General features: G+C 46.3%; 1 protein-coding gene across 1 annotated transcript in view; it reads left to right on the top strand.

Moving 5' to 3' along the window:
- LOC124290566 (feline leukemia virus subgroup C receptor-related protein 1-like) overlaps positions 1 to 16418 on the top strand; it is a 35293-nt gene that overhangs the window by 13005 nt on the left and 5870 nt on the right. The window contains exons 3-5 of the mRNA XM_046727312.1: positions 1408 to 1549; positions 9011 to 9148; positions 10697 to 10764. Of these exons, the coding sequence (XP_046583268.1) occupies positions 1408 to 1549; positions 9011 to 9148; positions 10697 to 10764 (348 nt within the window). The remainder of the gene's footprint in view (positions 1 to 1407; positions 1550 to 9010; positions 9149 to 10696; positions 10765 to 16418) is intronic.

The raw sequence follows: 16418 nt of genomic DNA on the forward strand, positions 1-16418 counted from the left end.
TCTCAGATTATTTTTTAGTTGTGTCAACAACAAAAAAAAGGCAAGGCATTAAAACTATGAATGTAAATAATGATCTTCACGTAGCTTCTCTCTCTCTCTGTGGTTTTGTGAGTGAAAAGTATGATACTCTCTCGTTAAATTCATGCTTCACTGCGGCATGGTATCTCAGTGGGCTATCACTATAAAACCAGCTTCAGTCTGGCCTAGTACAAGCAGCCGCACATACACATACACACGCATGCACGTCGTCATATGAGCGAAATATTCTCAAGCACGACGTTAAACCCAATTTCACCTCACCCTACCTCTCTCTCTCTGTGGTTATGTGAGTGAATAGTTTGACTCTCCCTCGCTCGCTCTCTCTCTCTCCCCCTCTGTGGTTTTGTGTTTGAATAGTATGATACTCTCTACCTCTCTCTCTCTCTCTCTCTCTCTCTCTCTCTCTCTCTCTCTCTCTCTCTCTCTCTCTCTCTCTCTCTCTCTCTCTCTCTCTCTCTCTCTCTCTCTCTCTCTCTCTCTCACACACACACACACACACAAATATAAGATATTAACTCACCAGGTTTTGACATTCACAGTGAGAACAGATATACTGATTGAAGGTTGTTTACAATAACAGCGGTTGAATAGACAAGCACGGTCAGTCTTGAAACGTTGAACAACTTGATGATGGATGACAGATGTGTATAAATCCAGTCATGTGAAAGTCCCGTCGCACAACACAACAAGCAGCCTATTATAGCTCCTACACAGTTCTCGAGCATTCTAGCAAAGCTAGGCTCCATCATTATTCTCTCAGAACGTTATGGAAAACTCACGGATACTCCACGGCATGACGAAATCCGAAAGTCAACAATATAAACAAGCCAGCCAAGGGATACAACTCTGAAGCGCTGTAAAAATGGCGTGCCGCTACAAATAATATTGAACATATCACTCTCTCTCTCTCTCTCTCTCTCTCTCTCTCTCTCTCTCTCTCTCTCTCTCTCTCTCTCTCTCTCTCTCTCTCTCTCTCTCTCTCTCTCTCTCTCTCTCTCTCTCTCTGGTTGTGTGAGTAGTATGATACTGTTTGTAGTATGTATGCTCATGATGTTTACTAAGTGAAGGAAGTAGGGGGTTTCGGTTTTGTTGTGGTTCTTGGTGGTGGTGATGGTGTGTGTGACGTTTATGGCGTATATTGTGTATTGTCGATGTTCAAACTACTGGATTAAACAGTCGGTTGGTAGGAATCAAATCTCTACTCAAGGGCCATAAGGTTAGATACCAGCTCCTTGGTCTTATAGCAGCATCCGCGGGTTGTTGGGTTTTAGGGGTGAGGGGTGGGTCGAACTAACCTCACCTAAACCCCAGGACTTGGAAGACATTGTATAGAAGTTGACCAGTTTCTGTTTTTCTTCCCCTCCTCAGATAGGCGTGGCAGTGGGCTTTCTCATCCCTCCCATACTTGTGGACAACTCCCCCAACATCACAGACATCGGCGCTGGGCTCACCGTCATGAACTACGGCACAGCGACAGTCACCACCGTCATCTTTCTCCTCATGCTTGTAGGTGAGCATAATTCGCCTTTATAATGGAGACAGATTTAGGGGAGAGAGATGGAAGGGAGAGTGGGAGGGAAGGAGAATTTGACGATTTACGGGACTAAGTTTGGTGAGAATAGGCTATAGGTCGGACAGCTTGTTTACTTTGCGATGGCAGGTTGACCCACATGTACTGACACAACTGCAAGCATGTCAAACTGTCATACACACGCACTGTGTGGCTTAACAACTATCACAGGTAAACAAATATTTCATTTAACGTCAGTGTTTTCATGCCAGACAAATAGTACCATCACACAGCCAAACGAAACCTATGAAAGGGATCACATATGATCCACATACCAGTGAATGCGATCACATATAGGTAAGATATTTGCAGGAAATCATATACAAAAGGCAATAAAACATATAAGGCTCAGTTTGACACCACAAACTTATATTTAACCGTCCTTACTATAGGCCAATTTACATGTGACCGGCTTCACAAAGGGATCATAATGCTGAGAATATAACTCCTATGCTTAACCCGTGAAGATCCGGATTAGAACTGGGTGCCGTTCCACTAACCGATCTTAGCCCTATGCCAATCGTAAACCCCTAAAATCCCAATCTTAGCGTGACGTTACGATCGGCATACCGTTCCACTAACCAATCTTACCTAAGTCAATCGTAAAGTTAAGATTCAAAGTCTAAGTTGCTCATGACCAACTTAGGATAGCTAAAATCAATCGTAGAGAAACCAAAATGGTGACTTTCCTATTCTTTGTGAAAAATAAGAGCGAGCATTTCACCGTAAGCGTCCCCTAAAGTCCCCCATGAAATGAATTTGTATATTTCTGTGATGTAAACAAACACTGCACTGAAGCCTTACAGATGTCAGGCCAGTCTGACCACTGTCGTCATGGGAACACAACTGAGCGAGTCGGTGTAACACATTTGTACAACAATATTGCAATGTCATGGTTAAGAATAGGGACAGCCGTGAAGTGAACAATGTTCTGAAGCAAAAAGATACAAATATGTTTGATTTCACTGCGCATATTTGGTGTGGGATTCTAAAGACAGGCCGCGTGTTATTCAAGACCACTGACAGATTCTACATACGTTATATATAGCCTCTTCACGCCTTGTTTATTCTGATTGACAAGGTTCAGGCACATATTAAAAGCTTTGACACAATTGACATTTTTTAAAGTCCAGACTTAAAACCTGTTCTCAGTATATTACTTATAATCTCGGCTGTAAATACTCTCGTGTAAATTATCTGTACACAGCGCTTTGAGCATGCCCAAGGATGAGGAATAGGCGCACTATAAATATGCATTTATTATTATTATATTATGCTTGATACCCAGCGTTCTCACGCACTTGCACCTGAAACCAAGGTGCTCACTACCCTAATATTTTGCTCTAGGTTTTTTTCTCCACGTTTACACATGGTTGGAAAAATACCCATGAAGGCCCGGGTTAGAATATTGAACTTCAATAACCCATGCCTGTCGTAAGAGGCCACTAACGGGATCGGGTGGTCAGGCTCGCTGACTTGCTTGACACATGTCATCGGTTCCCAACTGCGCAGATCGATGCGCTTGCTGTTGATCACTGGATTGTCTGGTTTAGACTCGATTATTTATAGCTAAGATACATAGCGTTCACTAACATGAACGCTCATGCTAGTGAACGCTATGCATCTTAGCTAGATTATTTACAGACCGCCGCCATATAGCTGGACTATTGCTGAGGGCAGCGTAAATCTAAACTCACTCACTCACTCAGTTGGTTCGTAAACTACTTCCATCATTTGCTAGACTATGCAAAGGGAGATAACTCGTGCCTCGCATTCTCGCACGAAAGAGTCTCGATCTAAGCTTGGATCGGATCGTAAGATCGGGACCGGCTACGATCGGCCTAAGATCGGTTAGTGGAACGGGTGTAACTTTTAGCTAAGACGATTGTAAAATTGGCGTAACTTGCTAAGATTGATCTTAGTTAAGATCGGTTAGTGGAACGGCACCCTGATCTTCAGCAACCCATGCTTGTCGTAAGAGGCGACTAACGGGATCGGGTGGTCAGGCTCACGGACTTGATTGACACACGTCATCTTATCGCAATTGCGTAGATCGATGCTCATGATGTTGATCACTGGATTGTCTAGTCCAGACTCGATTATGTACAGACCGCCGCCATATAGCTGGAATATTGCTGAGTGTGGCGTTAAACAACAAACAAGACAAAATATTATGCTTAACATTTAGGTTTTTGTTGAGCTATGATCGCTTTGTGAAACGAGACCAGCGGTTTTCAAATACCCCTAACAAACATCGGTTGCCGATAATAAAATATTGCCCTAAAGTATTTCAGTGACAGCGTCTCATCTTGTTTTGTGTTCACATCACCATATCAAACAATTATTCATACACATGAGCATTGGCTGTACAATTGTGTGTGCAAGAAGTATTCAGACGTATAATTTATACAACAATTTTTATTCTAGAAACTAATTATCTCAGTTGCATCAGCAACATACCGGATGAAACAGGTTTGAATATAAGTGCGTAATGTGTTATTGGTTTTTTAAAATGTATACTCTATTTAATACTTTTTCACAATAGTGACACTAAAGATAAATGTGAAAAGGCGGAATTATTTTGCTCAGTCTACGATTTGTTTGTTTGTTTGTTTGTTTGTTGTGTAACGCCGCAATCACAGTATTCCAGCCTAATGGCGGTGGTCTGTAAATAATCAAGTCAGCCTACGAACCCATTCTGTACGGCTATTGGATGTAGCTTGCATGTGGTTGAGAAGATGGCATTAACTACAGTGTTTCGGACACGGAAAAGTCATTTATATCCATACAAAGGATTGCTAGAAAAAACGACAGAAAAGTGTAGCATCCAAAATATCTAATTTTTAGTGCAAATCTATAACTTTACAGGAACTCGAGAATAAAGTGTGAACAACCCTCCCTTGGCGTTTTGGCGTGACGTTTTCACATGACTTTTGACGTGACGTTTTGACGTGACGCTTTTACATGACGTTTGACGTGACCTTTCCACATGACTTTTGATGTGACGTTTTGACATGACGTTTGACGTGACCTTTCACATGACTTTTGATGTGATGTTTTGACATGACGTTTGACGTGACCTTTCACATGGCTTTTGACGTGACGTTTTTACATGACGTTATGATGTGACCTTTTCACGTGACTTTGATGTGACGTTTTGACATGACGTTTGACGTGACCTTTTCACACGACACGTTTGATGTGACGTTTTGACATGACGTTTCGACGTGACGTTTTTACATGACGTTTTAACGTGACGTTTTGACATGTTTTGACATGATGTTTTGACCTGACGTTTTGACGTAACGTTTTGACGGACGTTTTCACATGACTTTTGACGTTTTGGCGTGACGTTTCACATGACTTTGACGTGACACTGTTACTTGACGTTTTGACATGGCGTTTTGACGTGACGTTTTCACTTGACTTTTGACGTGGTGTTTTTACATGACGTTTTGACGTGACGTATTGACATGACGTTTTGACGTTCTACTTTTGGTTATTTTGATAGGTGATCTGGTTGATTATTGGACATGCTGTTTGTTAGGATTGTAAGGCTCGTGAACACAACCTTTATAGTCTGTTTGCAGTGAAAACGTACCGATGAATTTCTCTTTAAACAAGAAAGTAAATCGAATAAAATGAAATTAACATTGCGAATCCTCATAATTTTACCTTGCCAACTGAACATTTAAATATCAGAATATTATTAAACTTAGGATAAAAGTTGTTTAACAAACGATCATAGTTTCAAATCGTTATTATTGGTTTGTATTAGAAGGGTGTATGCACATTACATGAAACACCGAGAACAAGTACGGTTGGTCCAAGTTAACGCTCATCACGTACCGCACGTGCATTTGTTTCAGTGTTCCAACTACTGCGCTTACCCCCTTGTAATACAAACCAATAATAGCGATTTGAAACTATGATCGTTTGTTAAACAGCTTTTATCCTAAGTTTTATTCAAATATTAATCGATAAATCATTATATTCACTTATTAGCAATGCTAAGGAAAGTAGACTTTTTATGAATGTAAATTAAAATGTTTGATATAACAATTAAAGTGAGTGTCTGAGTTTAGTTTTACGCCGCTTTTAAATTATTACAGTAATATCACGGCGGAGGACACCAGAAATGGGTTTCACACCTTGTTGCCATGTGGGAATCGAATCCATGTCTTTGGCGTGAAAAGCGAACGCTTTAACCACTTGGCTACCCCACCGCCCCGATATTACAATATAAAGTATGATATTGATTCTGGTAATAATTTACTTAAAATTGTATTAAATTATCAATCAATAAATTGTTATAATCAATTATTAGCCATGCTAAGAAAGGTAGACTTTTATGAATGTAAATTAAAATGTTTTATATAACAATTAAAATAATTTTAGACCAAAGTGTACGTCTTACAAAGAAAGTTGTTTTAAGCTATTCAGTTGCAGTTTAATGGCCTATGTATGTTGGTTGTGTTTGACAGTGAACGGACTAACTATTGTCTATGCTTTTCTTGGCCGTCCCAAATCGCGCACTTTGATAAAGGTTCTGACTGTCGTTACTACTGTTATCAATGCGATATTTAATGAGAATGCATATTAGACTATATGACAGCAGATGACATGCGTTAGATCAGCTTTGTTCTGTAAACAGTCCGTGAAATCAGGCATGCGCAGAAAGGCAAAAGTATGAAACAATCCGCATGCGAGAGTCTATCACTTCGAACTAGACGAAGGCAAGTTACGGAAAGAGTCGAGAGGTGACGACTTATACCGGTAGACGATGTCCAAAAGAAAACGGCAATGTCCGTCGTGAAAAGGGCCAAAACACTGTCACCAAAACACCGGGTTTACCTCCGATGATGTAAACGCAAAAATACCCTCTTCGTGTTTTTAAAGGGACATTGATTCGGAGCAATTCCCCGTGACTGGTTGTTGCTAATGTTATTGTTTCTCCACCGCGAGTACCCGGATGATATCCCAGATTTCTTTACTGGGTTGCCATCTTTGCTGCGGCGGCCGCAACCGCAATTGGTAGTATATGTATGATGTGGATATCCCGACATTGATCAACAAAGATGAAATCTTTTTTCACTCATTCATATTTCCATCTTCATTATTAGTGAAGCCAATTTTTGTTGTCCCCCGCCATTATATTGCTGGAATATTGCTAAAAACGGTGTAAAACTAAACTCACTCACTCACTCTTCATTATTATGACAACAAATGAAACTATTTTGAAGTTTAACTTCATTTGCCAGTTGTAAAATATGTTAGGACTGAAAAAAGTAATTTATTTTTATATTTGTATGCATTTTCGGAACTTCATATGTTGTTAGTGAATTTATAACGTGACTGTAATATCTAGACATTTTATAGATTGCCGACGTGCATCATATTTCACACACACGCCCTCAGTGCGACCTTGAGTATGTTGTCTGTCTCATCGAACTTCACGGCGAAAAAAATGAAGTGGCATGATTCTTTTGGATTACAACAAATGAATAAAACCAAAATACAAATATTAAAATTAAAATCGACTAAAGTTAGAACAATAATATCAGGCCATTACCTTGTTCGAGGAATGCATCCATCAATATCCACATGAAGGAACGATATACCATTTATCTGCAGCTGACAAAGAAACCTGTTCCATGTTATGTATCTTTTTTCAGTCTAAAATGCTAAAAAAAATGTATAAATCGTTATAACTAGTGATGAACAGAGACATTTTTTATGGCTGGACAACTTCTTTACTGCAATCGATGCAACGTTAGCATCTACACCGACACGTTGCATCAGTTGCAATAAAGAAGTTGATTAATCAGTCAACTATCGGGGATACATGTATTTTCAAATAACGGCACTTGATGGGCATCCACCGTTCTTATTGTCCCATTGTTTAGGTTGAAGAAATTCTGCAAAGGTGGACAGTTGCCTAGTTCCTGTGTCTGTCACGGTCGAGGGAGCAGGCACTGACCACCTAGCAGCTAGGTGATTGCTTGTTTGATTGGCGAAACATCAATCGCTCTGGATTAGTGCCCCTTTAATGAGGTGGCCCAATCAGAAGTATTTACTAAATCGACAGTCAGTTAGCTTAGTTAAAACGTCAAGGTGATGGATGCATTAAACATTTACTAGCGTGGCGAAACCAGCCAGCACAGATATCACGTTAACGAAATATGTATCGACCCCCTGACAGCTGGATCATGGCGCTACTGAAACAGCTTTAGATTTACGGCGTTTCGTGAACTTTCCTTGCCTATAGAAAGACAGATGTTAGTTCCCCTGTCGTGTCAGTGTGATGGAATTACTCCACATGTCGCCATACCTCGCTCGGAACCCCAGTAATTCTTTCAGTCATCAATATACTATTAAACCGTTTGAGTAACGAATTTAAAAGTTGGAAATTCCGAGGAAATCGATAATGTTAATACGACAGATATATGTTGCCATGACAATATGAACTGATTATACAGTGGAATGCCATTTCTTGCATCACAGCTAGTGTTGAATATGTCCGCAACATACCATCGCGAATGCACGTGTGTTTCACTGAAGTGGTAAACGTGTGAGCCCTTCACCACTTATTTCCATTAAGCACTGATATACTGTAAAAGCGGCATTAAAAACTGAACTCACTCACTCACTCGAAATGTATAAAAAGTATTTTAAAGGATTTTAGTTATTAACAAATATTCGTCTGCCCGGCTGGCATTCCATGAAGTCGCAGGTTTGATCCCCGACCGCGTCAGGTCCCTGCCTGGCGCTCGGCATTAATGGGTACAACAAGGACTGGTCGGCTCGGAGTCAGTATAATGTGTCTGAGTGGGGTATTCATGCTTCACTGCGGCATGGTATCTCAGTGGGCTAGCACTATAAAACCAGCTTCAGTTTGGGCTAGTACAAGCAGCCGCACATACACATACACATACACGCGCATGCACGTCGTCATATGAGCGAAATATTCTCTAAGTACGACGTTAAACCCAATTTCACCTCACCTCACCTCCATGAATTTCAAAAGGGAACAGCACCGTACAGTTCAACTGATTTTTATTTTACATTAATCTGCCTCAGTCCCTGAATGATATAATTTTCCCTGACGCAGCAGATGTAGACTTTCCACAGTTTCCCATTGCACCGGTTCTACTTTTCATGTAAACATATCGTATACACTAAGGGCTTGTGAAATTCACATGTGTATGTTTGCTGCTAAATCGTGTTTGTACTTATTACTGATTTTCATTTCCTATTTTAAATTTTCGAGAAACGACGTCGTCTTCCAACAACAAATCAAGCGTATTATTTGGTGACAATGCATTGTGGGATCATTTGCAGCAATTTGTTTCAGTGTTCATATCACACCTACTCGCTGACTACGATTTCGCGTGTTGCTAGGTTACCAAGCAGAACCCCAAATCCCACCCAGCAGGGCCAGGCTATTGGCTCGTCAGTCCAGCCGGAACCAGAACTACAGGCAGTCTCTCCACACGCTCATCACCAACGTCAACTTTATGCTGCTCGCTGTATCCTATGGTAATGCTACATAGGGGCCCACCATAATCTATATTACGGTGGTAAATAGACGTTTATGTCTGTTGAGAAGGCCCCTGGCGTGTATAGGCGTTTTTTCAAACACTTATCCGTAAACAAGCCAGATATGACTCTTTCACAGACTAATCAAGGCATAAGGGCTTGTTCTGGGAGAGGTCTGCTGCAAGGGAGTCACTGTTGCATCAGGGATCTAATGGCTTCTCCGGTGTCATTGGCTGAGAGGAGCATGTGGCTTGAGGCGGTCCGTGGCTGTGCGGGGTGTGTGTCTGAGTGGGGAGTATGGCCGGGCGGATTCCGTGGCTGGGCGGGATCTATCTATGGCTAGGCGGAGTCTGTTGCTGGGCGGTGTCCTTGGCTGAGTGGGGTCTATGGCTAGGGCGAGATCTGCGGCTAAGGGCGGTCCCTGGCTGGGCGGGGTCTGTTGCTGGGCGGTGTCCTTGGCTGAGTGGGGTCTATGGCTAGGGCGAGATCTGCGGCTAAGGGCGGTCCCTGGCTGGGCGGGGTCTGTTGCTGGGCGGTGTCCTTGGCTGAGTGGGGTCTATGGCTAGGGCGAGGTCTGCGGCTAAGGGCGGTCCCTGGCTGGGCGGGGTCTGTTGCTGGGCGGTGTCCTTGGCTGAGTGGGGGTCTACTGGCTAGGGGCGAGATCTGCGGCTAAGGGCGGTCCCTGGCTGGGCGAGGTCTGTTGCTGGGCGGTGTCCTTGGCTGAGTGGGGTCTATGGCTAGGGCGAGGTCTGCGGCTAAGGGCGGTCCCTGGCTGGGGGGGGTCTGTTGCTGGGCGGTGTCCTTGGCTGAGTGGGGCTATGGCTAGGGCTAGGGCTAAGAGGTCCCTGGCTGGCTAAGGGCGGTCCCTGGCTGGGCGGGGTCTGTTGCTGGGCGGTGTCCTTGGCTGGAGTGGGTCTATGGCTAGGGGCAGGTCTGCGGCTAAGGGCGGTCCCTGGCTGGGCGAGGTCTGTTGCTGGGCGGTGTCCTTGGCTGAGTGGGGTCTATGGCTACGGCTAGGGCAGGTCCGCTGTCTGTCTGGCTGAGTGGGGCTAAGCTAAGGGCGGTCCCTGGCTGGGCGGGTCTGTTGCTGGGCGGTGTCCTTGGCTGAGTGGGGTCTACGGCTAGGGCGAGGTCTGCGGCTAAGGGCTGTCCCTGGCTGGGCGGGGTCTGTGACTGAGTGGAGTTTGTGGCTGGTTTGGGTCCGGATGCTGGGCTGGGGCCGGTACTGAGCGGGATTCTATGTCTGGGCGGTGTCCGTGAATGAGCGAGGTCTATGGTTTTGGGCGGGGTTTTGAAGATATGGTGGGGATATATGGTTGCGAATGTTTTAGTTCATCTTTCCTTCATATCTGTTAATAAATTGAGTTTTCCATCAAACATATATCGCCCAGTGTATATATATATAACCTGAACATTATTTCTCTGTAAATGAAGGCCCGTGTCAGTTCCCCCAAAGTGGTGTTGCTATCTCTGTGTTGCCGTTCCACTGTTCCTCCTGTACTGCCTGGCCTACCCAGCACTGTCTCGCACGTCTTCGTTGTTTTGCAGGCATTCTGACGGGTGCCTTCTACGCCATCTCCACCCTCCTGAACGGCATCATGCTCCATTACTTCCCGGTAGGCTTGTATTGCCAGAATTTCTCCTTCGCCCACCAACTCACTCATTCATTCACTCACCCTCTCACTAACATACTCACCCATACACTCACTCATGCACTTACTCACTCACTCACTTAGTGTGTCATGTTCGGGAACACATATTAACCCACATCTCCACTGTTATCCTGATGTTGTGAGACTACTAAAGATCTTTTTACGAACCTGGTGTCGAATTACTTTTGAATCATGTACTTGAATCAGTATCTTTTTCCCCATTAGCAGCACGGAGGTGCCCTCGCGTGACTCGTGTCCACGCCGAGGGACCAGTTATTGTCAAGTTTGGAATTATTGAAATATGATTTGATTAACTTTGTATCACAGATGAAGTATCAGCAGACTAATAGATTCTAATGAAATAATGGATGTATTGTCATGTATACTACTTTTGTAACCCAACGTTCGTTTTATTTAGTCATTAATGATTCATTCATTGAAGTATAAGAACAAATGAATATCTAAAGTTTGTACTAACGAAACACGACATTTTGGCAATTAATGCACGCACAGCGAGCCCCTCTTTCACAGCCCCACTTGCCCATAATCTCACTCACTCCCCATCCTCACTGACTTGATTGACCAGGTCATCGTATCTTAGTTGCGTGGAGCGATGTTCATGCTGTTGATCACTGGATTGTCTGGTCCAGAAGTGATTATTTACAGTCTGCCATCACGTGGCTGGAATATTGATGAGTGGGGCTTTAAACAACAAACAAACAAACAGAACTCCCTGCCCTCGCAGGTTGATGAGGGTGTAACGTCAGAACCCCAGTAGATAATGCTGTCCCTGTTTCCAGGGTGGGGATATAAGGTCAGACCCCCAGCCGATAATGCTCTCCCTGTTTCCAGGGTGAGGGTGTAACGTCAGACCACCAGTAGATAATGCTCTCCCTGTTCCCAGGGTGAGGGTGTAACGTCAGCCTCCCAGTAGATAATGCTGTCCCTGTTCCCAGGGTGAGGGTGTAACGTCAGACTCCCAGTAGATAATGCTCTCCCTGTTCCCAGGGTGAGGGTGTAACGTCAGACTCCCAGTAGATAATGCTGTCCCTGTTTCCAGGGTGAGAATGTAACGTCAGACCCCAGTAGATAATGCTGTCCCTGTTTCCAGTGTGAGGGTGTAACGTCAGACCCCCAGTAGATAATGCTGTCCCTGTTCCCAGGGTGAGGGTGTAACGTCAGCCCCCCAGTAGATAATGATGTCCCTGTTCCCAGGGTGAGGGTGTAACGTCAGACTCCCAGTAGATAATGCTGTCCCTATTCCCAGGGTGGGGGTGTAACGTCAACCCCCAGTAGATAATGTTGTCCCTGTTCCCAGGGTGAGGGTGTAACGTCAACCCCCAGTAGATAATGCTGTCCCTGTTCCCAGGGTGGGGGTATAACGTCAGACCCCCAGTAGATAATACTGTCCCTGTTCCCAGGGTGGGGGTGTAACGCCAGACTCCCAGTAGATAATGCTGTCCCTGTTTCCAGGGTGAGGGTGTAACGCCAGACCACTAGTAGATAATGCTGTCCCTGTTCCCAGGGTGAGGGTGTAACGTCAACCCCCAGTAGATAATCCTGTCCCTATTCCCAGGGTGAGGATGTAACGTCAGACTCCCAGTAGACAATGCTGTCCCTATTCCCAGGGTGAGGATGTAAGACTAGACTCCCAGTAGACAATGCTGTCCCTGTTCCCAGGGTGAGGATGTAACGTCAGACCCCCAGTAGACAATGCTGTCCCTATTCCCAGGGTGAGGATGTAACGCTAGACTCCCAGTAGACAATGCTGTCCCTATTCCCAGGGTGAGGGTGTAACGTCAACCCCCAGTAGACAATGCTGTCCCTGTTCCCAGGGTGGGGGTGTAACGTCAACCCCCAGTAGATAATGTTGTCCCTGTTCCCAGGGTGAGGATGTAACGTCAGACTCCCAGTAGACAATGCTGTCCGTGTTCCCAGGGTGAGGATGTAACGTCAGACCCCAAGTGCAGAATAATGCTGTGCCTGTTCCTAGGGTGAGGGTGTAACGTCAACCCCCAGTAGACAATGCTGTCCCTGTTCCCAGGGTGAGGGTGTAACGTCAACCCCCAGTAGACAATGCTGTCCCTGTTCCCAGGGTGAGGATGTAACGTCAACCCCCAGTAGACAATGCTGTCCCTGTTCCCAGGGTGAGGGTGTAACGTCAACCCCCAGTAGATAATCCTGTCCCTGTTCCCAGGGTGAGGGTGTAACGTCAATCCCCAGTAGATAACCCTGTCCCTGTTCCCAGGGTGAGGATGTAACGCCAGACCCCCAGTAGACAATGCTGTCCCTGTTCCCAGGGTGAGGGTGTAACGTCAACCCCCAGTAGATAATCCTGTCCCTGTTCCCAGGGTGAGGATGTAACGCCAGACTCCCAGTAGACAATGCTGTCCCTGTTCCCAGGGTGAAGATGTAACGTCAGACCATCAGTAGATAATGCTGTCCCTGTTCCCAGGGTGAGGGTATAACGTCAGACCACCAGTAGATAATGCTGTCCCTGTTCCCAGGGTGAGGATGTAACGTCAACCCCCAGTAGATAATCCTGTCCCTGTTCCCAGGGTGAGGGTATAACGCCAGACCACCAGTAGATAATGCTGTCCCTGTTCCCAGGGTGAGGATGTAACGTCAACCCCCAGTAGATAATCCTGTCCCTGTTCCCAGGGTGAGGGTATAACGCCAGACCACCAGTAGATAATGCTGTCCCTGTTCCCAGGGTGAGGGTGTAACGTCAGACCACCAGTAGATAATGCTGTCCCTGTTCCCAGGGTGGGGATGTAACGTCAACCCCCAGTAGATAATCCTGTCCCTGTTCAAAGGGTGAGGATGTAACGTCAACCCCCAGTAGATAATCCTGTCCCTGTTCCCAGGGTGAGGGTATAACGCCAGACCACCAGTAGATAATGCTGTCCCTGTTCCCAGGGTGAGGATGTAACGTCAGACCATCAGTAGATAATGCTGTCCCTGTTTCCAGGGTGAGGGTGTAACGTCAACCCCCAGTAGATAATGCTGTCCCTGTTTCCAGGGTGAGGTGTAACGTCAGACCATCAGTAGATAATGCTGTCCCTGTTTCCAGGGTGAGGGTGTAACGTCAACCCCCAGTAGATAATGCTGTCCCTGTTTCCAGGGTGAGAGTGTAACGTCAGACCATCAGTAGATGATGCTGTCCCTGTTTCCAGGGTGAGGGTGTAACGTCAACCCCCAGTAGATAATGCTGTCCCTGTTTCCAGGGTGAGGGTGTAACGTCAACCACCAGTAGATAATGCTGTCCCTATTCCCAGGGTGAGGGTATAACGTCAACCCCTAGTAGATAATGTTGTCCCTGTTCCCAGGGTGAGGGTGTAACGTCAACCCCGAGTAGACAATGCTGTCCCTGTTCCCAGGGTGAGGGTATAACGCCAGACCACCAGTAGATAATCCTGTCCCTGTTCCCAGAGTGAGGGTGTAACGTCAGACCACCAGTAGATAATGTTGTCCCTGTTCCCAGGGTGAGGGTATAACGCCAGACCACCAGTAGATAATCCTGTCCCTGTTCCCAGGGTGAGGGTGTAACGTCAGACCACCAGTAGATAATGCTGTCCCTGTTCCCAGGGTGAGGGTGTAACGTCAGACCACCAGTAGATAATCTGTCCCTGTTCCCAGGGTGAGGGGTGTAACGTCAGACCCCCAGTAGATAATGCTGTCCCTGTTCCCAGGGTGAGGGTGTAACGTCAACCCCCAGTAGATAATGCTGTCCCTGTTCCCAGGGTGAGGGTGTAACATCAGACCACCAGTAGATAATCCTGTCCCTGTTCCCAGGGTGAGGGTGTAACGCTAGACTCCCAGTAGATAATGCTGTCCCTGTTCCCAGGGTGAGGGTGTAACATCAGACCCCAAGTAGATAATGCTGTCCCTATTCCCAGGGTGAGGGTGTAACGTCAACCCCCAGTAGACAATGCTGTCCCTGTTCCCAGGGTGAGGGTATAACGCCAGACCACCAGTAGATAATCCTGTCCCTGTTCCCAGGGTGAGGGTGTAACGTCAGACCACCAGTAGATAATGTTGTCCCTGTTCCCAGGGTGAGGGTATAACGCCAGACCACCAGTAGATAATGCTGTCCCTGTTCCCAGGGTGAGGTGTAACATCAGACCCCCAGTAGATAATGCTGTCCCTATTCCCAGGGTGAGGGTGTAACGTCAACCCCAGTAGATAATAATACTGCTGTCCCTGTTCCCAGGGTGAGGTGTAACATCAGACCCCAAGTAGATAATGTTGTCCCTGTTCCCAGGGTGGGGGTGTAACGTCAACCCCCAGTAGATAATGTTGTCCCTGTTCCCAGGGTGAGGGTTTAACGTCAACCCCCAGTATATAACGCCAGCCTCCCAGTAGACAATGCTGTCCCTGTTTCCAGGGTGAGGGTGTAACGTCAACCCCCAGTAGAAAATGCTGTCCGTGTTCCCAGGGTGAGGGTGTAACGCTAGACTCCCAGTAGAAAATGCTGTCCCTGTTTCCAGGGTGAGGGTGTAACGACAGACCCCCAGTAGATAATGCTGTCCGTGTTCCCAGGGTGAGGGTGTAACGACAGACTCCCAGTAGATAATGCTGTCCCTGTTCCCAGGGTGAGGGGTGTAACGCTAGACTCCCAGTAGAAAATGCTGTCCTGTTTCCAGTGTGAGGGGTGTAACGACAGACCCCAGTAGATAATGCTGTCCGTGTTCCCAGGGTGAGGGTGTAACGACAGACTCCCAGTAGATAATGCTGTCCCTGTTCCCAGGGTGAGGGGTGTAACGCTAGACTCCCAGTAGAAAATGCTGTCCCTGTTTCCAGTGTGAGGGTGTAACGACAGACCCCCAGTAGATAATGCTGTCCGTGTTCCCAGGGTGAGGGTGTAACGACAGACTCCCAGTAGATAATGCTGTCCCTGTTCCCAGGGTGAGGGTGTAACGCTAGACTCCCAGTAGAAAATGCTGTCCCTGTTTCCAGTGTGAGGGTGTAACGACAGACCCCAGTAGATAATGCTGTCCGTGTTCCCAGGGTGAGGAGGGTGTAACGACAGACTCCCAGTAGGGAAATGCTGTCCCTGTTCCCAGGGTGAGGGTGTAACGCTAGACTCCCAGTAGAAAATGCTGTCCCTGTTTCCTGTGTGAGGGTGTAACGACAGACCCCCAGTAGATAATGCTGTCCGTGTTCCCAGGGTGAGGGTGTAACGACAGACTCCCAGTAGATAATGCTGTCCCTGTTCCCAGGGGAGGGTGTAACGCTAGACTCCCAGTAGAAAATGCTGTCCGTGTTTCCAGTGTGAGGGTGTAACGACAGACCCCCAGTAGATAATGCTGTCCGTGTTCCCAGGGTGAGGGTGTAACGCCAGACTCCCAGTCGATGATGATGTCCCTGTTCCCAGGGTGAGGGTGTAACGCCAGACTCCCAGTCGATGATGATGTCCCTGTTTCCAGTGTGAGGGTGCGACGCTAGACTCCCAGTCGATGATGATGTCCCTGTTCCCAGGGTGAGGGTGTAACGCTAGACTCCCAGTCGATGATGATGTCCCTGTTCCCAGGGTGAGGGTGTAACGCCAGACTCCCAGTAGATAATGCTGTCCCTGTTCCCAGGGTGAGGGTGTAACGCCAGACTCCCAGTCGATG

Source organism: Haliotis rubra, unplaced genomic scaffold (genome assembly GCF_003918875.1).
Source record: "Haliotis rubra isolate DU_JTF1 unplaced genomic scaffold, ASM391887v1 Scf47, whole genome shotgun sequence".
Taxonomy (NCBI): domain Eukaryota; kingdom Metazoa; phylum Mollusca; class Gastropoda; order Lepetellida; family Haliotidae; genus Haliotis; species Haliotis rubra.